Source organism: Idiotropiscis lumnitzeri, chromosome 4 (assembly GCF_059441095.1).
Source record: "Idiotropiscis lumnitzeri isolate Australia: NSW breed Sydney's pygmy pipehorse chromosome 4, RoL_Ilum_1.0, whole genome shotgun sequence".
NCBI lineage: Eukaryota > Metazoa > Chordata > Actinopteri > Syngnathiformes > Syngnathidae > Idiotropiscis > Idiotropiscis lumnitzeri.
The window spans coordinates 6,756,583-6,782,048 of record NC_142394.1 but is presented as its reverse complement, the minus strand read 5'-3'; the positions used below and the strand labels follow the sequence as shown (position 1 = coordinate 6,782,048).

The 25,466-nt window shown below is 38.9% G+C and overlaps 2 protein-coding genes across 6 annotated transcripts in view; both read right to left on the bottom strand.

Annotated features, from left to right (window-relative positions):
• The window catches only part of myot (myotilin), a 28,646-nt gene extending 27,270 nt beyond the window's left edge, over window positions 1-1,376 (bottom strand). Inside the window, exon 1 of the mRNA XM_088293479.1 lies at window positions 1,254-1,376. Coding sequence (XP_088149605.1) covers window positions 1,254-1,376 — 123 coding nt within the window. The remainder of the gene's footprint in view (window positions 1-1,253) is intronic.
• Window positions 1,377-2,312: 936 nt separating this feature from the next.
• LOC148337952 (mitogen-activated protein kinase kinase kinase kinase 4-like) overlaps window positions 2,313-25,466 on the bottom strand; it is a 57,371-nt gene continuing 34,217 nt past the window's right edge. For 3 of the 5 annotated variants that reach the window (XM_088293360.1, XM_088293361.1, XM_088293363.1), the window contains 18 exons: window positions 21,839-22,147; window positions 21,185-21,319; window positions 19,238-19,372; window positions 16,899-16,969; window positions 16,374-16,450; window positions 15,411-15,499; window positions 15,015-15,109; window positions 14,244-14,331; window positions 13,947-14,114; window positions 12,531-12,636; window positions 12,280-12,435; window positions 10,667-10,810; window positions 10,355-10,489; window positions 10,137-10,237; window positions 9,250-9,399; window positions 5,983-6,142; window positions 5,143-5,282; window positions 2,313-4,494 (listed from right to left, as the gene is read on the bottom strand). In XM_088293360.1, coding sequence (XP_088149486.1) covers window positions 4,411-4,494; window positions 5,143-5,282; window positions 5,983-6,142; window positions 9,250-9,399; window positions 10,137-10,237; window positions 10,355-10,489; window positions 10,667-10,810; window positions 12,280-12,435; window positions 12,531-12,636; window positions 13,947-14,114; window positions 14,244-14,331; window positions 15,015-15,109; window positions 15,411-15,499; window positions 16,374-16,450; window positions 16,899-16,969; window positions 19,238-19,372; window positions 21,185-21,319; window positions 21,839-22,147 — 2,343 coding nt within the window. In that variant the 3' untranslated portion in view covers window positions 2,313-4,410. The remainder of the gene's footprint in view (window positions 4,495-5,142; window positions 5,283-5,982; window positions 6,143-9,249; window positions 9,400-10,136; window positions 10,238-10,354; window positions 10,490-10,666; window positions 10,811-12,279; window positions 12,436-12,530; window positions 12,637-13,946; window positions 14,115-14,243; window positions 14,332-15,014; window positions 15,110-15,410; window positions 15,500-16,373; window positions 16,451-16,898; window positions 16,970-19,237; window positions 19,373-21,184; window positions 21,320-21,838; window positions 22,148-25,466) is intronic. The other 2 variants (XM_088293364.1, XM_088293365.1) reach the window with 1 other exon arrangement.

The following is a 25,466-nucleotide window of genomic DNA, read 5'->3' as shown; positions in this document are numbered from 1 at the left end:
GATGGACGGATGGATGGACATCTACGTTTGTAAAATGGACAGAATTTAGTAACTGGTGAGGGCTACAAAAATATTCACGGTATTTTTCACTGACACAATACAAAAGGATGGAAGATGCTGCTACTCAACATCTCCTGTAGCAGATGAGGACGAAAATGACGAGAGTCAAAAACACTGTGGTGGTAATAATGAAGCTAATGGAACACACCACTGGGTGTATGTATATTTCCATTCATGTTTTTGTTCATTGAAGGAAGTACCTCATATGCTTACCTAAAATGGCAGAAATACTGAAGTCAAATTGTCAATGTTCCTTTACTGATCATAAGATATAACCGCGCTCATTAGCATACATGCTGATCTTTAACTATACCACTGAATTAAACTAAAAAAACAAAAAACAAACATAATAAAAACTATTCAAATTAACTACTTATTACTTTCTTGTTAGAAATAAGTGTACTTTTATTTCAATAATTTATTTAATGTGGAGAAATTAGACCTGATAACTTGAGGACATTAAGGTCATCTATATTATAGTTTCACTCATGTAAAATTCTACAAGGCAACTTTTACTACAATTGCTGGGCACAAAGTATAGACAAACAATCATTCACACTTGCTTTCACACCAATTCCAAATCTTGAACATGCTTGTTTGGTGAATGTGGGAGGAAGCCAAGAAGAAAGAAAGAAAACAGAGAACATGCAAACTGGAACTGGAAGGCCGGAATTGAGATTCAAACCTGAGAACTGTGAAAACCACGGCAAGTTCAGCAAAAATGTTCTGTTGCTTTACAGGACTGGAAAACTATTTGCATTCTCATTGTTGCATCACTGCAAAACTCAAAACCCTCCAACCCAGATTTTCCAAGCTCCTCAACTCGTCAACTGGGGGGGCCAGATTTAGCCTGGACCAAGTCACCCGATCCCCCGGGCCAGCCAATCACATCTGAGCGGCAACCGCTGCGTCATGAAGGCATGTCAAGCAATTGGCTACCACTTTGATGCACACATTCTGCAGCTTACTATCAACGAGGATAAAAAAAAAACGATTTTTGTCCAACAGGAAGTGTCTGTGATCCCAATTCTAAATTCAAAATTTGTGGCAATGTCAGTCATGGTTTAGTGGAAATTTATTTCTCGTTCTACATTCTGTGCATGCCGAAGTGTCACTTTCATGTCGTAAAGTAGATTTTTTTTTTTTTTTACTCAGAACTTGCTTGGTGTGCCTCTCGGTGGTAGTAATCGGACCTGGGTGCTGGCTGGTTTATATGACTGATTCCATCCGGTAGTGAAGGGGCACGGTGGCCGTGAGCAAAGCAGGGTCGCAGCATTCCTCACGGGGTCAATGCACCACCCTGGATCTGTGGACATGGGTGGTGTTCCCCTTGGGTGGGCTCACAATTCCTGCTTTGGTGAGTCGGGCTGACACCCGGATAAATAATTTATACAAATTATTTGTCTTGGCCCTGTTTTTTTTGCATTTTATGGGGTGGGTTCATTTTTACATTAAAACAGAGAAACTCTCTGACAAGAATGAACGAGACAAACACTAGCATGAGTATTATGTTGGAAGCCACAAAAAACACTCAGGTGAATTTAATTCCATATTTATTGTTGACATAGACCATTTCGCATCCAAACATTTGTTAGCATGCCATTAATCCAGAGCAATCAAACATAGATCCAGTGCAAAAAAGAAACCAAAGTAACAAATCTTAAGCATTGATACAAGGTTTGGAAATAAAAGATAAGAATAGGTTTTTACATATGTATTTTTTTTCTACAAAACATTCAATCTCAATTGCCTCTTGGGATTAAGAAACAATGACAAACACACAGCTGTCCTGTGTTGATAATGCAAACCAGATGAGGTCCATATTGTCTTAACAACCGAGAACTGTTGGCTCTGGACTGTCTTTGTCTCAGTCATTTCCTCAGTTTGGCGCCCTCTATTGAAACAATTCAGGTCAAGTAAAAATGCACATTGATAGAACATGGAAGGTCCTTTTCTACACTGCCACCAACTACTTCCTCCTTCCGTAGGTTTTTGTCCTGCTCACACATTCCCATGAATTTGGCAAGAAGACAGACGATTCTTGAGTATCCGAAATCTAATCACTTCACACCTATAGCCGGACTAGGTCTAGTGGCGAATGCTCACTTAAGATTGTTACAGTCATTTTGTAAATGTGCAGCGATACATTAAAGGGGACATTCAAAACCTACAGCAAATGTGGGAAATGCAGAAAAATGGAGGTCCAACAACCACAATATGCTCTGTATGGTATTGGTCAAATCCACGGTCGTAGTTTTAATGGGTTCATGTGAAGAAACTACTCATGCATGAATCCATGAACTGGAGTCTAATGTTTTCCTGTATTAGTGCAGCACTAGAAGAATATGCAGCCTGACATGACATGACTGCGTTCAGTGACACTACCAGAAGCTAAGTGATGCAGATGCAGTGTTCTGCAGCAGAGCTGGAAGTGGGTGGAACGGGAAAACAGAGCAAACAGCACTTGGGAACACAGATTGGAGGAATGAGAGTTTGAGGAAGATGAAAGTGGAGTGGAGGAGAAGAGGGAATGGGAAGGTGGGATGAAACTCACCAGTCGAGAAGAGATGTGTTGACAATGTGAAAAGACTTTATGGGGATGTGAGCAGCAATCAGTGAAAGTGTAGGCGGAAGTGCGCCAGCCTCGAATTTGACTTGAGATGACACACTGGGGACACGTTGGCTTTCAATCATCCAAAAAGAATTATGGCAATTATGGAAAAGTCATTTGAACATTAATTTAAACCCCTTGGAATCCAGCTATAGGTCTGTGAAACTAGAACACTGTGGTCACTTGTAAAACAATTCACTGCAATGTCTTACCAATAATCTTTTTTCTACGACGGAATGCAGTGGCAGTAATTGGCATGTGTGGATATGCAGTCGCACAGGGCTGCTTGTTGGGTAGGTGGGTGGATAGACTTGTCGTGAAGATAGGGAATTTGCCCCGCGCGGCCGAGTCGCCTTCTGTACTTGTCTTACAATTGCTTTCAAGCTTCCTGTCCCTATGGGCCAATAGTTATTTATTTATTTCAAGTTTTACGTCTCCTTGTACCTCTGCAGTTTTCAAGATAACTTTGTAACGTTGGTCGGTTCAGCCTCTGACAGGCAAGTTACAATATTTAGTGACTTGCACACATGTAGGATTCTGGCGCGTGTTCACTGCCGTGAATTAATTCACAGGTCAAACAGAAGTGTATTTCCGATTGGTCACTTGACAAAACTGCCTATCTGAAAGCAGTCTTTATATTCACATTTCAAACAAAATTGCATATGAGATTAAAGTCATTCATACACTTAGTTTGACATATACATCTTCAATCTGTACAACGCTAAGACACAAAGCCTGGAAATACTGTAGGAGTGCATTTGTTTAGCTTGACAAAATCGCTCATTTGTGAACATTTTAAACAACAAACTAAATTGATTTGTTCAGATGTAATCGTGAAGCCTGCTAAGAAAAAAAAATACAATTATGTTGGGAAAGTACAAAAATTAAAAGTACTTATTTAATAATACACCAATGACAACCTATATATGAACAATGTTGAAATGAAATTATCTTCATTTTCCCTAACAGTCATTGGTGAATTTTAGCCTTATTTTTATGTAAAAAAAGTTAGCAATACAAAATTGTTTGATGGTGCAAATCAAATTCAGTGAGCAGATAAAAAATAAACAAGGAATGATTGTAGGATGACATAATCCTTTGCAAAGTGCATATGAGCTCACCACTGAACACTGTTAATTAAGTGCGAAAAACTTTTGTTTCTTTTTCACTGAGATGCTTTCATATTAAACATTTAAGAGCAGCCACGACATTTAAGCAATCTCCACGAGGCTTTTTGAATAGGTCCAGCATTTCTGACAGCTGACAACAAATCTGGAATGAGATTAAGTACGTTATGAACGCTCACATGTGCAACCTGCTCGTTGCTGTGAAAGGATCCATTTTTCCAAGGGATAAACAAGGGATAATAAAGCTCCTACTTCTCCATCTTTCACTCCGTTACATGAATGCTGTTTGTAAGAAGCATTGCAGCAGAACCTTGGAATGTCTAAGCCAGAAGAGAGAGGCCGACGCAGTAAGGAAGTGATTGATCCAGACAAGATGACCTTGCACGCGCGAGGAAAAACAAAATCCAGTGAATTTGTTGGACTGAAGCTTCAGACGTTAACAGGATCAGCTCCAAAATAATATCAGTGTGATACTTGTAACACAATTTCATGGACAAGCGCTTCTTGGGCTTACTTCACATCCAGGATGTGACAAACTGTAGACAAGCGTGAAAATCTGAGATGATGAAGGCCTCTGTAAGCAGCTGATCTTGGCGTCAGACGTCCAGTTTATTACCAGTTGAAAAGAGAGTTCTGACCCAACGTCATGAAGTAAATCTGACTGCTGCCTCCTGACTGCACTGATGCAAAGAAGACCTACAACAAGAGACAAGCATGTTCTGCATTCAAATGACTCTGCACCACAACATAACAGCTTCATTTCTGTATTTCATTATTCTCTCAAAATTGATCATTTAGTTCATTAACTGCTTAAATGCTAAGAACGATTTAAGTCATCCATTAAAATCAAAACATTCAGTGACAAAAACATTCATTCATTGGGAGGAAAAGGGTCTCTACTCACTAAATAATTATATCGCTATCAAAAGATATTCCTAAATAAAAAACTGTTTTAGTTTCTTGAGAATGAAACCACTGTTCAAGAGTTAGAGGTGTCACAAAAGCAAGTATTATCATTAAAGTCACTTTTCGCCTGGATATTATATTGATATTACACAAAAAGCGGGTGACCTGCTTCATATTTACTCACGTTCTACTGCTGACTACTACAGAACAGAAAAAGGTTAAAACATTTTTTACTTCCTGGTGATTGGAGAGAGTCTGTCAAAATGATTATTGAAAAATGAGTTACAGTCAGGGTGTTTGAATGAGTTAAGAAAATTTGTAAAGCATGCAAGTGTTATAATAATAATTACAATATTTCATATTATATGTAATAACTGTTACCAAGTACTACATTTAAAAAGTTTTTGGTGGTTGGTGGAATGTGTAGTAATAGCGTACCTTGTCATTCCTTTCACACAGGAACTTGAGTTTCTGTGCTCTTTTGTGCATGAAAACTCCTTCCAGGTTTCCTGTGTTGGCAGACCGTAGCTCAATGGCCTTCTCTCCCCAACCCATCACCTGATTGGACTGGAGGTAAGCTGTACAGGCAGGGAGGAGGCGGTGAGTGTACTGTATATGTTGCAGGAACGTGAACATTTTGTGTGTGAAGTTGCAGCCGCCTTCTGCAACTATAGGTTAAGTTACGACTGAGAAAGTCACAGTCAGAAGAAAAGATTTGAAATTTGACATTTTTTATTTTGGGATTTTTAGAAAATGTCACTATTGTCGCTGTCTGTGAAAAACACTAATGTCCATTATTAATTTTTTCTTGTAATTTTATGTTAACGGTTTGTCTGGGTTTTGCACATCCCATTCACGGAAAAAGAAAATAAAACACAAAAATGGACATGCATGTTTTTCTCAGGACAGTGACAATAAGTAACAGTTTGCATGATTTCTTCAAGGAGAAACAGTGTCAACAACAGGTGATAAGAAAGATGCAATGTGACACAAAATTCAAAATAGAAAGGTTCAACATACCGCATTGTATCAGTAGTTTTGGACAAATGTAGAGTTTTATTGTTTTTACATTTTTAAAATGGTTAACTCCTCAAAATTTAAGTGATAAGTATAAATGTTAACATTGAACAACACTCCTCAACTCTCTATACACCAGGGCAAATTCACACACAATCAAAGACAGAACATACATTCTATAAAGCTCTATGTTACTTGAGTTTAGTTTGAGACTTCTGTGTTAAACTCCATGTGAGGTAAAAAAACCCCAAAAAACCTCACCGACAGATGCAGGCATCTCTCCCCATTGCAACACCGTATCCTTGGTGATGCGGCCATAGGTGTCAATGTAGACGCCTTCGTCTTCGTAGCAAACAAGAACCTCTGTTCCAGCGCTGTTTGGCAAAATAATGATAGCGTGCGGATGGATAGAACCCTGGATCTGTGAAACACACACACACAGACACACACTTTAGGAACTCTAATATACTTTTATATAGAAAGCAAAACACATCTGCAGATGTAGTTTTTATTAGTCCAGTTGCCATAGACCTGATATTTTCATTATTAGTTTATTCATGTACACTTCAGTTGCTGTCAAAGTGGGATAAACAAAGGCTTATTAGTTTCTACTGGAATTTAATCTCTAAAGAGAGTCGCACATGATTAATTGTCATTTTGGCATATTGGAAGTGGAATCAATAAATTAATTGATAAAATGAGCCATTATAAGTTCAATTGATTGGAGGCGTGAAACAAGTCCTCAAGTAATTCAAGCATCTTGAAAAAAAATACTTGTTTTTTTTTTAAGCACCAAGTACCCATTTTATTTGGCGTGCACCATCAGGAAAACAGTCCAACAAGCCGCAGCAACAATTGATCATGCCGCGGTATGATGATGATGGTACACAATGAGAAGACCAATTTCAAAATAAAACGTATCTTCCCATAGATTAAAATGGACATCAATGCCTTGGTCCGCATTTATTTTGAAATTGTTCCCGGTAGCGCGTGGTGGCAGTCTTGAATTGTGTTCCCGACTGTAGTTGGGGCCAGTTCATATCACCGTCACAAACTGTTGCCGTCAATATCAACATAACAACATCCTGAAATCATGTTCAATTGCTAATTACGAACGCAAAAAAAACCCCAAAAATGGTCTAATTAATTATGCTGGCATTGACATCTGCCGCCTGTTGCCAGTGTTAGCATCTAGTGGCTAGAAGTTCACCCCTAAGCGATGACCCCATAACATAGTCAGTCAAAAGCTGCCTAACTATGTTTCAAAGGCAGTTTAATAGGCACAAATTATTCTGCGCCCTTTTTTTGTTGACAGCCTGACACAGCTGCTATTCCCGCTTATCAATTTTTTAAACAAACTTGGCTTACTCAAATGCGATGTGTTTGCCGGCAAAATTGCTAGTGTGGTTCTGGCGTCACTTTGTCTCGTAGCCCAGAATCTCTTCTCTCGTTTCTGGAGGAGAAAACTGTTTGCTGCTATGCAATATTTAAATTAAGGTTAAAAAAATATTGATTATCTAAAGATAAAAACAAGTTGGTCATTCATTATGAAGTGAACTGTGGTATTTTCTCTTCTGTATTAATAATTGTAAAAGCAAAAATAGATACGTTCTTGATCCTTCATATGAGGATGAATATCAAAATATTTGATAGATGCAGCTTGAATTGATTGATGAGTATAAGAGACAATAATTTGCAGGAAAATGCCAGAGAAAATAAATACTAAAAGAAGTATAAGCAAAAAAATTTACTGACTGAGTAAAAATAGTTCTGCAAGTGATAAAACCTGGTCTGAATTAACTAAAAAAAACCTACACTATAAATACATTATGATTCTATGATAAATTAAAGCCAATACGTCATTTAAATTCAGCAAGGTCTCGTGGCACAGCATCACTCATTGGTTGCCAGCAAGATGCAGACTTAACCAGGTAAGTGAGGACAGTCTATACATCACCAGAGTGTGAGCCACCACAATCCTCAGCATCAGCACCGGCATCCACAGACGCAACGCAATCTTAATCCTCTGCCTTGGAATCAGCATTGTTACATCGCTCACGCTAACCGCCACAGATGATGTGTGTCTGTGTATGTTAATGTCTGCTACTTTGCGTGGATGAGTGACGCATTGTATGTGTGTGCGTGCGTTTGTGTGTCTGCCAGTGCTTGTGGAGGAGTAAAGTGTTCTCAAGAGTCTCCAAAGTGCAGTATGTCTAACTGTGTGTGTGTGTATGCAGCAAGGCGTGTGTGAGTTTAAGAGGAAAAAAGGTAAAAAGGTGGAAATGAACTTGGTAAGCTGCAAGGTTAAGGCACAAGCGTGGAAGACAGCTGGATGAAAACTGGCTTAATATACTCGAGGCAAACGCACACTAACGCTCGCTCTCTCTCACTCACGCACATACACACACGCGCAAAGGAGGACAGGAAGAGTGTATTTTTAGAGCGCATTTCTCTCTCCAAATGTCCGACTGTATTGCTCTCAACCTACCCCCCCCTTCATTACTGAAAGTAGCACATGGTTGAGGTGGTCGAGTTTTGTGAACGTGTGTGTTAGAGAGTGAGAGACAGAGCAAGCAAGAGTGAAAAAAAGAGAGAGAATGAGAGCATGAGACACACACACACACACACTCATAAAAGTGTGCCTGCAAGTTTCCAGGTTCAGACATTGATCAAATACTTCTTACTATAGTAAGAAAAAGTATTGCTGAAAAAACACACCATGCAATTTTTAACTGAGCAATATTTGGTATACATGAAATATATTGTAATGATGCAAAGAGAAGTCTCAAAATGTGAACCACCAAAAGTGTGCCCGTACACAGCAGTGCAGAAATTAAGGGGGAGGTATTTCTCTAAGTCAGGGATGGGAAATTCACTTAGCAAAATGGCCACATGAGAAACTGGAACATTCACCCAGAGGAAACCAACATGCTAAGCTCAACTTTGTCCATATCATCTTTATCATATTTATAAAAAGTGTATTGTCTTGTTTAAAAAAAATAGCTAAAGCATTTATAAAAAAAGTATTGTTTTGTTTCAGTAAAAATGTTAAGTGGTGTACATTGTTATGATTAGCATTAGGATGCATATATTTGTTTTACTTACTACAGTGAGAACTGGATGAGGCCCAGGTCAACTCTAAGTAGAACAGTGAGTGGGTAATACATTTGCACATGTCTACTGTTCTGTTTTCGACACTTTGTGTGATGTGGCATATTTTAGCATTGAAGGCTGAAGCTCGTTCAGAAGACCATGATAGAACTGCCAAACAAGAGTAGTTCTCCACGATTCTCTATGAAAGATTCATTTTTTCATAATCAAATCCAGGTAGAGTGACTAGAATATTATATTATGTGCTGCAGAACAAATGAAAATTTCCCACTGCTGGACTAATAAACTCTAATTTTATTCTATTTGAATATGTGTCAGCTGGCAAGACGCTGGTGGTGTTGTAATGAATATTCTGGATGCAACTGTTTAAGCAAGCTATGGAGCACACGTTTTTGTACGGAAGGAGAGGACACTTACATGTGTGGGCAGGTAAAGGTCATATGGCGTACCAGAATCTACATCAATTGCATGGAAACCAGACGATGAACCATAGATGACCTTTAACCTTTGGCCTTCCTCCACTGTTAGATCAACAGACAGTGGCTTTTGTGGCAAAGACCTGAAAGACTGAAGAGAGTAGAAAATGTAATGATTATGACTCATATGGATGGGTGCAATAAGTCAAACAAAATACAGTATATTCTTGTCCTTTTGCGAGCAAGGAAATAAAAGTAGCGCAAGCCACGGTGGATCTACAGAAGTGGGACACGGTTCTAATGAGACTCTCCGGCGAGTGGGGGTCTCATAGCATGAATGTATCATGTCTGACAAAGAGCGAGAGTTTGGTTGCCGACTGACCTCAAATCAATGTTTAGTCCACCTATATTCATGTTTTTTTTGGTAGACGTGAAGTAGCATTGTTTTACTTCGTAGGAGATGATGGCCAAGCATACAGTGCATCGCAAGGGAATAGTGATGACATTTTACCAACCGAGAAAGCCATTTTGGTAGCAGAGGAGATGACGCCTAATCCCAGCCGGTTTTGGGGGAGAGGTGGGAACCTTGCTCGGCATGTATTAACTATTAACACTCACATTGTCATTGATTGGCAATTTAGAGTCACCAATTAGGTTAACACGCATGCAACAAGCAAAGTCCACATAATAGCTCCTAAGAAGACATTTAACAGCTTCAAACACTGCCTGCACCACAGCCAAGGCAAAGGAGCTACTACACTAGTTCTAGAGAACCCATAAAAAAAATACAGAGTAATTCCACTTTGGCTGTATCTCATCTTAGCAACCTGAGTCTTGTTGGCGAAAGACTATGGAACAGTATATAAAATACATCAAAACATTACCAACCTTAAAGGCCATGAACTTATGGTAGGGTTTAGGCGCCCAGGCGTAAACCTCCACTGCATTCTTCAAGGCAATGACTAGGAACTTGATCTTCTCGTAACGCACTGTACAAAGAGACACAAATGCCTTGAAATTTAATACACAAATCAACTAAAACAGAAACCTGCAGCTTCCCCTCTTCTTCGCAGTCTCAAGAAAAGTCACAAATCTTATATACTTACCCACTTTGTAGTGGACACAACCTTCCAGATCGCCAACAGACGTCCAACCCTGCCTCTTCTCCACTTCCGGGTCATTCCGGAGGATTTTATTTCTCAGCCAGGAAAGATAGTAAAGGCGGAGCTTGTTCTTTTTACCTTGAAACACAGACAAAAATCAACCCTTCTTGAACAATGCAGTTTCATTTATATAAAATATATTCAAAGCTAACTTCTTGTTTACACTGTACTATCGATAACCTAAGAATGGGTAATGCAGTTTTGGTAATTCCCCAAATGTTAAATATTCAACTGACAAATCTTCATTGTGTGTACCTGATATAGTAATGAGCACATTGAGTCCTTCCAGCACATCCATCTGCTGAAACCTTCTCCGGCTAATGAGTGAGTAAACCTTGCCCTGACCGCTTCGATCCAGCAGCCACAGACCATTTTCTGTCCCCACCAACAGATTCACTCCTGCAGAGCAAACCCAATCAAAACGCACAACTCACATTATTCGACACAAGAGAATTTACATCTCTATTACGTACAGTTTATGAGTCAATATCACCACAAGGGTACCTCAAAATATACAACGGAAATTTAAATGCATTGTACTAAGTAGATGTTTGTCAAAACACCGCATTTTTAAAAACTGATTTAATTGCAAACAGACAATGTATATATGTGAAACATGTGCATATGTGAGCTTGTTGTGAGACTGGATGATGACAAGGAAGACATTTTTGAATAGTGGGCATTTTATGAGCACATGGTGGACCTACATTGAGCAACATGATTAAAACAGAACAAATACATTTAAAAAACTATGAAAGGTTTTACAGGGCTCCAGAACACACCTCCAGATGAACTTTTTTTTAAAAGCCCCTAACCTATATTGTAAAATTTTAGAGGCGCAAGTAGAGCATGTAGGTGAGGCAAACTATAAATAGAATTGTATAAAACAAAAAATCCACTTATTTTTATTACATTATGGGTTGTTGGACGGAAGTGAGGAGCAGTTTATTGACAACAAACGAATATTTAAGAATAATTAAAAAACAAGGCCTGCGATTGGCTGGCAACCAGTTCAGAGTGTGCACCGCTTACCGCCCGTTGACAGCAGGGATAGACTCCAGCATGCCCACGGCCCTCGTGAAGAGAAGTGGATTGGATAACGGATGGATGGATTAAAAAAACAAACCAACAAAAGTCCACAAATTTGCTGGTCACAAATGCGCACATACAGTCTCAAACTTAAGGGGCCAAATGCCACCATTTAGGGGTAATCTGGAACCCTTTTTTATATCAATTGATATTTCACTCTGATGGGGTCAACGTGTTAATCTTGACAACATCCAGCTACACATAAATGAGTTATTATGAAACAGAACTGTAAATATGTACTTTAAAGACAAAGGGTCCTATTTTTGTGCGAGTGGAATATTGGTGTGTAGTCTACTCCTGCACAAAGGAGCACCAGACGAAGTTTTAGTATTTTTGCAGACCCACGCAGCTTGCCAAAGTTAAAAACGGCCGTTTTGGCCCTTGTGGGTGTCTTGATTCGCTGGCAATTGAAGCAGCTCCGTTTAAAATTGTTGCGTGAGATGAGCACAGTCGCTGACATAGCGGAAGGAGAAATTGATGAGACAAAAGTGTTTACAAGCAGACCTCCATGGGCGGATGATATAAAGTTGGCTCGGGAGAACCCAGATCTGTGAAGTGGGCACTTTGAGAGCGCCTTCCACCCTGATCGTGTCCATGTATAAAATGTAGGAAAAACTATTGTACATGTATGTGTGCAAATGTTCAGACACTTAGAATAAGACTTCAGACTCATTCATGATGACTGAATGATTCTGATTCGGAAACCAAAGGCACATTATAGTAATACAGACCCACAGACTGTATCAAGATTGAATTTTGAGCAAAAGAAAATGACCCACCCCACAATCCAGCGCAGAGCACCTCAGTGGTGAATTTCTTCTTGTATTTGCGGATCTCAGGACTGTCGCTCTGTGGTCGAATATTGGTTGGGTTCACGTTCACCACAGAGCCCTTCCTGTGGTTTTCTCTCTTGATTGGCTCACCCTTACTGCATACTGAAAACATTTTCTCTCTTAACACTCAGCCGCCTGCTATTATAACTGAAAGTTATTTATACAAACCATGTATATTTGTTTGGAAGTGTACTCACTGGGGCTCTGTGGTGGCGAAGATATAGGGATCAATCTTGGATCGATGAAGGAGAAGAAAGAGGAAGAGGAAGATGAGGTGTTTTTGCTAGCTGGACTGCTAAAAACCTGAGGAAAATAAAATGAAGAGGAAAATTGTAGTCATTTAAAACTACATTGCATACGCTTTTGGTTATATAAACACTACTAGTACACACAATAATGACCCATACTCTTGATCAGTGCATGCTCAGTATAACGTAATTGTAGTACTCATACTAACAATCACTTCACTGCTGCTGACTGTCTCAATACCTTCCTCTAGTGGACAAATGCAACTCATGGAACTCCTACAACAGGCACATTTATAAATAGACAAGCTGGCCTGAACCAAACAACAGGCAGATAGAATTATCATCTTTTAGTATTTATTTATTTATACATTTATTCCTTCCATCGATGCTCCAGTCGCATATGTCCGCCCTGGAACCAGGTTTGATCAAACCCCTCAAGGAATGCCTCTACAACATGAATGCCAAACCCTGGTACTCGAGGGCCTCTATCCAACATGATCTGCTCATCGGCACGCTCTGAAGCCTGATAATGATCCTGATCACTTGTATCAGGTGTGTTAGAGGAGGGGGACATCCAAAAGATGCTAGAGAGGGGCCTTCGAGAACTGGGCTTGAACACCCATGCTCCACAGTATCGATCACGTCTTCATCAGTATGACAATGGTGACCATGCAGTTAATGTTTCAGTCGGGGGAACAACAAGAAAGTCTGATGGGGCTAAATCGGGTGAATAGGGAGGGTGAGGAAGGCCAAGTATCCACAATCGCCTGCTGTCCTCACTGAAATATGTGCTCTATGAGCTGGGACATTATCCTGCAACAAGCAAACATCACATCCAAGTTTCCCGCAAGGTTTCTCCTTGATTTACACTTGGAACCGCCATAATTCATTGCTATAATAGTTACCGTTCATTGTTGTACGCGTTTGGAAGGGGTCAACCATAATTACTCCTTCAACATCCCAAAACACAGAGGATGTGATTTTCACACTGGATGGAATCGTCTTCTACATTTTGGGTGATAGGTGAGCCGAGGTGGAGCCCAACCATTTTTATGCAAGCAATTAAAAATACAATTTTCCATATTACCTTGCACGGGACCAGGAAGGAACAATTAAATTTGATTATAATGTACTTGCACAACACAATTGATTGCACCACACATTTACAAGTGTGTAAAAATGTCAACATAATCTACAGAGAAAAAAGAGATCGTAGTGGCCCTTATTGAAGTTTGAAGTACACATACATTTTTATAAAACGTGGACCTGTTCTGGGTATGAGTTCCAATGTTTGTTTTCGTAACACATATTGGTGTCAATTAATAAAAAAAACAAGTTCTGTTGCTTGTCACAATAAATACTCACACGTAGCTCCTGGTGGCTGGGGGATCGCGGTGCAGTGGGTGATTGCGTGTAATTCTGTTCTCGTGTTCGTTGCTGCTGGCTTAGGGCATTGTGAGAAGCACTTGATGAAGATATTTTCTGCAAAAGGTCTGGCAGCATGTAGGTATCATCTGATGTCATTTGAGAAATCTGTGGTGCAAATATTAACACTATAAGGTAAAATATAACATCGCACAACTGCAGCAAATAAACTAGAGATTATATCATAAACTATGTGGGGGTGTGTGTGCGTGTGTGTGTGTAGGTGTGTATAAAGACCTGGTTAAGATTGTGATGAGGCTGCAGCACAATGCCATCTGGTATTTGTTTAAAGTACTTCTCTCCCTTTCCATTGTGGAGGCCACAACTAGAACGATAAAGAGGACTGAAGCAATTAGAAAACACCTATGATTGACTAATATCCTTTCAAATTTAAAAGCAATGACAAATGGGCATGTAAAAGTATGAACCCACACTGAAGCAAAGAAATAAATCACATATACAGAAAAGGTTGGTCATACTGCGCAACCAAATAGCTAACACGGTCATGGCTTGACTTGAGTTAGTTCAATCAGACCGAAAAGTCACAAGAGGGTTTATATTATTAGCATTTAGCCGTGGCGTGCCACAACTTAAGCAGTCAAAAAGTTCCAATGGATAATACAGATTGTAATTTGAGCAAGTTTTGATTATATATTTTGACTTTTGAGTGTCAAGGTATTATTTAAGAGTGACCCATCAATAATAAAATAAAACCAGAACGAGCAGTCGATACGGACTCAACATTAAAGAATTCAGTCATTCATTCTCCATAGCACTTATCACTCACTATGGTTACAGACGTGCTGAAGCCAAACCCGGCTCTCTTTGGGCAAGAGATAGGGTACACCCTGAACTGGTGTCAAGGCAATCGCAGGGCATGATTTTTTGGGGGCGGATAAAAAAAAATGAATGAATGAAATGAATTTTTACACACAGACCTATTATATAAGTGCCAATGTTTAGCCCAATGAAGTGTTCCTTTGAAGACAAAGTTGAATAATAGCTCACCTGTTCTTCTCTTCTTCATCACTACTCCCAAACTCATCACTGGAGGAGGAATATTCTGTGGCCTTGTTGAATGGGCTCAGAACAGTCTTGACACCCTGCAAACAGATAAGGTAAGATACATGTCAGCAAATTAAAAAAAAAAAACACAAAAGACCAAAGAAGCAGAAACTAACAGACATGACTATTTTGAATGCATCCGTGAGTGCATATGTTTGTGATGATAAAAATGTCTGGCATCATTTATTCTATTTGCTTCATTTACCAATACTAAATGGTTCCATTTGGACTTTAACAATAATCCCCTTTTTCTCTACCTTTGAGATGAAAAATCTAAACAAGATAATGTGATAGTCACTAGTTCTAACATTAGTTATTACACATTCAAGAATGTTTTACTTGTAAATGTCTGCCAGTGACATCGTTCTGTTGCCGTCTATGCTGCTGAAGACGCTGCTGCACACGTGGACTCTCCAGCCTGAAGTGATCTTCAATAGAAAAAGTCTAATGAGTTACAGTTCTCATAGGAAGACTGCAACTCTGTGGTTCTACAAGGAACATTTTATGAGTGCAAAAAACAATCTTGGATGGAGTCCCAAGATCATGTTCTTATAGTTAATCAATCCATTATTCATTTACCAACAGTCAATGCTTTATTACAATGACAAACAGTCTTTCCAACAACATCAGATTTCTGAAACAAATATTTATATTTCCGTAATTAGTACAAAGCAAGTCTCTGAGACAATCTCGAAAACTGCACGCTGCTTCAAACAGGTGCCTGAAGCTAAATTGAAATAATCAAAATTGATTTCAAGCTGTCAGTTTACCTGTTTTAACGAGACAGAAGGCAACGCAAAATAAATAGTGGCAGTTTAACACTGTGCAGTTCTACAACTATGCAAATGACAACCACAATAATAACAATGGTTGAGGCAGTGCCTGTTTCTAGAGCTAGAATTCATTGTACTGTAAATACTTTGAATTATACACACAGAATAATCTTTGACCACAATTGTGTTTTAACAGGTGGTTGCACTGCATATTGAGGAATTACTGTTGGTCACAGGTGTCAAGAAATTCGGCAAACTAATTGTTTGCCTCATTATCAATCATTCTTTTAAATAAATATATAATGAATTTGACCCAATTAATATACAGCATTGATGTTCGTGCTGCAATTTTTCTTTTAACATTTTTCCTCATAACCTTACTATTTGTTGTTGTTTCCAGTGTGACCCACGTAGCAATGAATTTAAATAAAATTAAAACATGAGAACAGAATCATTAATTTTAACAAACACAATATGTATCTATTTATATTTAAATTTTATAAAAAAGAAAACTTAGAGAGGAATTGACCTGGATTGTTACTGCTGATAGACATCCCGTGAGAGACAGACCTAGAACCTTTATCTGTCATAAGCACAGGACTGCCACTAGATGGTGAGAGAGAGACACATACAGACAAAGTATAAAAAGTAAATGAATTGCAATCACATATACAGATATACAGTTCCTGAAGTGATTTGCTCTGCTGACTTCCCTATACATTGGTTTAATCATATTATAATGGTTCTATAGTATAGTTACTTCATAAGGAAAAGTGAAATGATCTTAACAACTTCTCTCAAGATGCATTAAAGATATCATGGAGCAAACAAAACAAGGGTGATCAATCTCATTGTACACTGAGTATTATGACAATTAAGGGCATTCTAATTCTGATAAATGAAAACAGTAGCCAAAATTCGCCATTAATAAAACAAAACAAAAAAACTGTAATCCCGTACTATGGATTCAACTGCTTTAATCATCCCAAGTAAACCATTTCAATCTGACCCATTTCCGACATATAGCAAAACTATAGAAAAATCTTGCTACTACCTGGACGCAGCCCTCTTGTGTCCCTTCACCAGTTCTCTGCAGTAGAACTTTGAGGTAGTACGTTCTGGGACCTGGAAAATTCCATATACCAGTAAATCTTATTATATATACTGGCTGCACAGAACCAAAACAATCATGCTGTCATTTGAAGAAACTGGAAAGAAAACACATGATTAGAGGAAAAATGCTAATTGTGAAGGTAGATTGCGGACATGCAGAATACCTCATAGTATTTTCCTCAATATTGTATTTTATAGGTACAGTTCTTAGCGCAAGGGTGTTAAGTCTAAAGGCATGCAATGTCCCAAGCAAAACAATTATGATATGAAAAAGATTACTGCCATATAAACTCAGACTAACACAGAGATTCACAACCTTTTTGGGGTCTGGACACCCTGCATCTTTTTGATCGACCATGAGGACCCCTAATCCTCCTCTGACCTGGTCTGGGAGGGTAAGGGTGCAATTTGATGAAAACGGTAGAAGCTACATTTTAAATTGCGTTACGGCCTTTATTACACTCTGAGGCAAATGTGAGCTTTCAGTAATAACTTCCAGAACAAAACAGCGTGTTTCACAACAAAAACATTAAGAAATGAATGGTGTATGCCCACTGAAACACAAAGGGGGCTCATAATTTGGAATGAATGCAGATCATTTGAAGTTCGTACTAAAAGCGTCATGCAGTTATTTTAACAATCCAAATAGGAGGGAGATCTCTTTATTAAAATACAATGAATTACATTTTATGAGTTAAACAGAAGGAATAAGAGGAATAAAAGTTACCCTCTGTTGTTTAGGTAGGTCAAATTTCAGGGTGAACTTACAATGCACTTTTACTTTTTACAGATAAACTTCCAAACCTGCTAAAGGAGGCTTGCAACTTCCAAAAAAATATATACATATATATTTCAAAATGCACCAGATTTTAGGCCCACGCACATTCACGCTGTCTATGAAAATAGTGCTCTCAGTGTCTTGTGCACGGTTTGGTATGGCTAATATGAATATTGTGCGTCTCAATTTTATACTTTTTTGCCTTTTGTCAAAACAACCATCCGGTGAACTTTTGGTTTCAAATTTCCAAGGTCACAAGTTCGCGTCGCAGAGAGGAAAAGACAACTGACATCAAAGGAAGTGAGCTGATTTTGTAGCATCTGTATTGTTTTCTATATCCTGTATACAGTGGGGGGAAAAAGTATGTGAACGCTTTGGAATTTCTAACATTTCAGTCAAATTTGGTCATAAAAGGTTGAGTGATCTTCTCATGTTTACATGATTATGATCTATAAACATATGAAATCAAATAATCATTTAAGTTGTATTCGTTTAAGCAGGCTCTGTTGGTTCCTGTGATTTAGATCATCGTTTCTAAACCAGAGGTCCGCGTAGCCCTTAGGAGTGTGTGAACACATTGCAAGGGGTGCATGGAAAAATTTAATTATTTATTTCCCAGACTTGTAGCACAGCTGTGATGTAACTGTTGTAAGATTTATGTACCGCAAATGCAGGTTTATTATTTTATTTATTATTATTATTATTTTTTTTAAAATAACTCCTTCTTTCGAAGAATCATCAAAACGCACAATGACTGAACCATTGATTTTGCCGAAGATCAGACTACATTTTATGACCAATTTACATAGAAATGTAAGAAATTCCATTCAGTTCAAAGACTTTTTCCTCCCGAATGAAACAAACAGCCAGTGGAGTCAGGTTATGCGGCACGGTTGGTGCCTTTTCAAAGCCACATTGCAATCACAGGAGAGAATGGGTTATTAACTGCTCTGTTGACTCCATATTGCCTCCTGTTAGTTCAACAACATAACAGAAAATAGACAGCTCTATTGCCTCTGCTGTTGCTGTTGTAGTTATTAGTTGTCCTATTAAATCCATATGCTGTTCTTTTAGTAAATACACTTAATGGCATATTTTGTTACCACCTAGCAGGACAGCAGGTATATTGGACACAGAACAGCGAAGAGAGAAAGTGAGCGGTGTGTATGTTACGCATAGATGTTTATGTTTCTATAAAACAAACAGCGAGGTAAAACAAAATGTCTCCTTCTCCCCAAAGCACACATACTTTCTACAAATACTAACACTAACTCATGTCAACCTGAAGGTGGACACAGCTTGCTCAGAACACACAAAAACAGAATACGATGTGAGGGGGTTCACATCAAGGAACAAAAACGTCCACCTTTTGAGGGCAGCTTGCCACATGATCACAAGAAAACACAACAAACTAAGCCCTATGTATGGTTTTGATTATGGTCAGCAAGAGATTGGTGTTTGTCCAGACAGTTTAAAAAAAAAAAAAAGCAAATACATACTACCTTAGGTGGCATGTCAGAGTCCCAGAAGACATCATCAGAGGCAGACATGGGCGTGAAAGGAGACAAAGCTGAGATAGCCATATTTGACATAGAGCTGCTGTGAGGGGCAACTCGACTGGAGCGTAAATTGGCGTTCTGGGGGAAAAAGAAAAAGAATACAAACATTGATGTTAATCGAGGCATTCTATGTGCTGTACTAATCTCGTTGCACACTTGAGTACAATGACAATAAAGGGATTTCTAATTCGACTATGGAACCTCCAAGTTGAATGCTCCATTGCTTGTTCAATTTATGAAATTGACCAAAACCTTCTGCGGGGTTAAAAAAAAGTTGCTTAAAAAAAAAATCCATCAACTCAAATCACAATCATGCGTGAAGTCACTTGACGAGAGTTAATTTTAGCAAAAATTAAACGATAAAACGCAAAAGGATTCTTGCTTTTTTTTTTACCTTTTTGCTGAACTCATTCAAAAATAAGTGCAAGACATAGTAAGAGAAGAATGACCGCCGATAATTCCTCAAAGAACAATAAAAACAGACAAAAAAAAAACAGGCAATACAAATAATATAGCTGTGTGTTAATACTTTTGCACTTTGTCACCTGTCAAAGTACGCGACATAAGCTGTTGTGAAATGCGCAATATAAAAAAAGTTGGATAGGACTGGATTGGAAAATTAATCTTTGCATTACACCTTCGCCATTATGTTAAACACTGTGGGCTCTAATTTCATAGAAGGCACATTCAGAAATGCTGGCGTAGCCTGATTTTGGTGCAGGTGCAAGGCACGTTTGCACCAGTTTGTGAATTTGGCTGACCACTCTGTAACATGCTTGGCGGTCCAATTTAGAGAGGGTGTGTCCTTTGACATGCGCCCTCTGGTACTTTAAAATTGATGTAAACTGAAGCCCCCACAGACCATGTCTAACATTTAGCACAAGGTAGACCAAAACGTGACTTTGGTGAATTGGATCCACATGCAGGCAGACAGGTGTTGTGGATGTCATCACACACAACAGTGGGCATCAAACCATTTGAATCATTGTGGAAATAAATTAAATGATTTCATTATTGTTATGCTCATCATTACTATTTTATTTACATCATCCCACTGGCTTGCATGCAACTTTGGAGGGGAATAGAGGTGGCACACTCTCAATCATGAAGAGGCAGATGCATGTATTTAAGTCACCAGGAGCTCATTCTATTTTTAATGAGGGAACCCGCTTACGTTGTCTGGTGCCACACCGGGTAAAAGCAGTGACAATGCTCCAGTCACGTACAGTTTGCTGATACATTTTCAGCACAAAGCTGTGTCCCATGTGAGGTGTGAGTGCGCCATATTTATAGGAAATGAGAGGAGCCACCCTGATTGGCGGAGAATGGAGTCAGCTGTGGTCACACCACACAGGCAAAAAACACCCTTTTTCAAATATGCTGTCCTGAGTGTATGTGAAATTACTAAGACCCGTCCGTCTCAGCGTAGAACACAGCTTTGCTAAGAATGTGGATGCTTGGGCTAACCGTTAGCCAGATTAGCCGCTAATGTGTCTGTTTGCACTGTTCAAGCTTTTATTTCGGAGGTGCTGCACGGCAACGAGACCTGTCGTTTAAAATACTTCAAAAAGTACAACCAAATCAATTTTGCTCCTGTTGGCTTTTTAGGGGGCATGCATGGTATTGTATGTTATAAGATGCTATATGTTTTACCATGCCTGCGCCCAATAATACGGTGAGACGTGTTTGTGTTAAATACAGAAATAACACCTATAACTGAGACAGCGCCTTTTAATACGCACCGTATGTCTTATGGTCGTGAAAATACGGATATTTATTTCCCCTGGAAATGTTTTCCAATTTGAACAAATCATAATTCAACCAGTATCGATTTGTCCTTAGAAGTTCCACTGCACAGCAGTTAATTTTCATGACAGGACTGTGAATTACCTGGTTAATGTGAGCTCTCTGCATGGCGGGAGTACAAGGACTGGAACTGCTACCAGAGCCCATTCTTGAGTGCATCTCATTGGGCAAGCCAGCAGCTAAAAGCATCCTGGCTATATTTGAGTCCTGGTAATCGATCTAAAACATGAAGCAAACGTGCCGGTAAGTGTGCATTAAAAGTGGGTTTAATCATGACGCCGCAGTATTATTAACATCTGTAGGGTGAGAAAACTCTGGCAATCACAAACCGCTGGACCTAAAACTTAATGGAGGAGTTAATGAAAATAAACAGACTATATGCTGTTTCATGAAACAATAGATGGTTTTATGATGCGCATATGCCGTTCCCTTGCAATTTTCTGACAAAACACACTTAGAGAAGTCCCACTTTACTAATTTAGCAGCAGAAAAGGATGTTCGTTCCAAGGCTCTGATTATGGGAGGTCTTTGTGTTGTATGAGCAGCAGTCAAAACATTTCACTTCATTTCATCACATACGGTTGGGGGTACGGGCAGGTCGGTGGAAACGGGAGCATCAAAAGAAGTTCAGTTATTTGTGAACAGACAAGGCCACACCAAGGACAGACAGCCTATAACACAACGTGGGGATGGCAGTGATAAAAAGATGTTTGATAGCCAAGGAAGGCCGGGCTTTACCGCTGAGCGCTGGCAGTTTGCGAGGCAGCTGGACGAGGAAGCAGCGGCGATAGCGGCAGGAGCGCCAGTGTTCCCGCTGTTAGGCATTAGCTTTTGGACAGATGTCTCTGGCTTTTCTCTTTGCCTCTCTCTTTCCCTGTGTCTGTTGTCATGCTGCAGGGACAGGAGCTGCGTTTGGTCTTTAGGCAGGGTGCGGTGTGATCGCCTGCCTGACGAGGGCTGCTGATGCTGGGTCTTGGCCGGTGACTGGAGATGAGGCTGCGCGTGCTTGGCCTTAAGCTGAAGCAGCTGGTTTGGAGCCACAGCTCTCTATGCAGCAAACACGGAAAGCACATATAGAAACAGACAGTGCCGGGAAGCGACTAAATGAAGCAGAATGTGTGAAAACTAATAACGGGGCATACTTTGCAAAATATTTTAAAGCCGCTTGCAATAGGATTTTAATTTAAAATATTCTGAACGCACTCCAAATACGAAAGCAGTGTTTACCTGTGTGTGTGTGTGTGTGTGTGTGTGCGCGTATGTAGTACATTTCAAGTGAGTACATTTTAAATTTGTCATTGTGTGTGTACAATATGTATTCTATTTTCCACATTTCTAAAACTAATCACTAATGACACTGAACAAGCACAGTAGTAAACAAGTGTCTCAGCTTGGGCATTGGTTTGTGATTGTAATATAGTTGACAGCTACATTTTAGTTTCCATAAACTAGTCAAACTTAGTGTAATGCTACTGACAATGTCAACGTGACAGCTGCTGTGAACAACTTATTCATCACTAACTCTTTTGGAAAAACACCTTTTACAATTGAGCACGTCACAAACACTTTGGGCCACTTTTCATTCCCTTGTGTCAAGCGTCAAAAGAAATCAGACTGTGCATGTAATATACAAGGTTACCGGTCACATTGCATATTATCTATTTAAACACAAACTTAAATGGGAGGTTAAGCCCCCAAAATTCTCAACAAGAATATGTTCTATGAAGCCCCAAACATGGAAACATGGCATTCCCATTAATATTGCGTTTGCTGTAAGCAGTATAATGCACCCGTTTTTATCCATCTCAGAGAGAGGTAATTTTGCCACTGTCAACTGAAAATGATATCACAGTTGCACACGGCTCAGCAAATGACCAGTTTCAGGAAAAAAAAGGGAGTCAGGATTGGTCATTACCTGAGCCATAAGCAACTGTGATGTCATTTTCAGTCAACAGAAAGTGACAAGATGACCGCCCCCTTCGATGGATAAAAACTAGTGGATTTTGCTGCTTAACTCACATGTCAAAAACATTAATCGGAATGCCACGTTTAGACTAGTGGGGCTTCATAGAACATATTGTTGTAGAGAATTTTTTGGGGAGGTAATGTAAACATCAGAAATCCCAGCCCTCGTCCATAATAAGAATAACACTAACTATGATCATAATAATTATAATAATAATAATAATGATAACCAAATCACTACTATGTACTTATATAAAAGAATAAAATGCCGTTATTTTAAATACATATAGACAACACAGAGCCAAAGAAACAACTACCAAACAATAGTAAACAGAAATAATAATATAGAATCCTGAACATCTAGAGATTGTCTTCCACACTCCTGTTCCAGCTCTGTATCAATGAAAATATGAATTTCAGAATTAGTCTGGAATTGTTTTATGTTTGTAAAATTTTTAAACCCTCATATAGATTGTTCTATAATTTCACTCCACAGAATGAAATACAGAATATTCTCCTGTTAGTGTGAATGACACTAATTTTGCTACATTTCCCTCTTAATGTACAGCCCCCTTCTCACTTGCTCCGTAAACATTAATTTATACACAGGCAAAATTGCTAGTACCCTTTTGTTAAAGAAATCCCACATGTTATTACTTTTCTACAAGTGTTCATCAGCTCAACCTGCTATCTCTACTAATATTCTGAACATAAAGCATTTAAAAAAAAAAATACCCTCCTTTAAAGTACACCTTCCACATAAGCCAATACCGTATATAAAGCATCTGGAACTGCTGAGGAAACAAATACAGATGCTAATGTGACCGATCAAATGCAACTAAATCTAAGACAATTTCTTATTTTTGTGTAATAGAAGTGGCCATGAATAGATTAATGGATGTAGATGTTAGTAATGTAATGGCAATATGAATCGCATGAATATTTAGGTGTTTTTTTACATTTTTTTTATTTTCAATCACAGCGGAAGTTTGAAGACTGCAATCAAGTTCACCATCAATTGAGCACACTCGAACCGATGTGTCATTAAACCTTAGTTGCCATTCAGTAACACATTTCCTTGGCATATTAAACTACAAAATAATTCTGCTAATGAGGGCCAATGATTACAAATGTGATGCATTACTGTTGAAATGTTGAGCTCACTTTTCAATGATTGGTGTACACTCATTTCTTTTGAGCACTGCGACATAGCTACTGTACACGCGGTACCTTGAAACAAGAAATAACGGTCACTAATGACAGCGTAGTCTATGTGACTCAATCAGTGTCGGTTAACAAAAACTAAAATAGTTTAAACTTTCCTTGACCTGAAATTTTCACAAAATGTTTCATTTGGCTATCTGGTCATCACCAGGGTCAATACATACGAGTGTACTGCACGGTGTGTTTTGAGCTATACCCTCCAGTCCTAAAAAACGGATCGCACATGGAGGTATTCTGCTGACAACCGACTGAAAATAATAGCAACATTTTAGAAGTAATACTGAGTGAGAGAACATGAGAAAAGGAAGAAAAGAAGAAGCTTTCATGCTGTGAATGCCAGAGGGAGGGCAATGGTGAGAAAACAAGGAAAGAAAGAGAAGACACGCAGCGAACAGTCGAGACAGAAAGAAGCCTTTAAAACAAAAAGGAAGGGCCTGCTGTGATAAACATTGGCTTAAAAGCTTGTCAGAATCTAACATCCCAGATGCCACACTGTGTATGTCATGGCCTTCTCACTCAATCCTAACGGTAGTCCATCTCAAATACAAAATTAAAAAATAATTCTTTTACCCTCACGTCACATCAAAATGATAAACACGGGCTGTACTACCAGGGGTCTCCAAAATCAATTCCATGCCTGAACTACATGCTATCTTTCTACATTTCCTATTACTAATTACAGACAGCAGCACTGTGGATTAGTGCTGCACAATATATTGAAAAACCATCGTCATTGCAATCATGGCGTATGCAGTATGAGTATCGCAAAGACGTGCAATAAATTCATAATTAATGTTGTACTTAGGGAACTTCACACTGGAACCTGACTTGGACCAATCAGGTTTAACTTTAAACGTGCATTGCTATCCGGTAAGAAAACAGTATCTGGGGCCATTTATTACACTGAATAACTTGTAAAACGAATGTAGCTGTATATAAAAAAAGTACTTTCATTAAATAATAAAAACACAATTTATTTAAGTAACATATTAGACTAACAATGATATCACAATGCTCAACACCCATGTTTCATGTTTTTCCAATATCATGCATCTCTAGTCTGCATTATGCTCTTTTCCCCTTTATATCTCACTGACTCTGAATCCTGTCATCTTACTATTACGGTAGAAACACACATGCATGTAGCATCTGTCTCTCATGTCCACGCCATATTGGT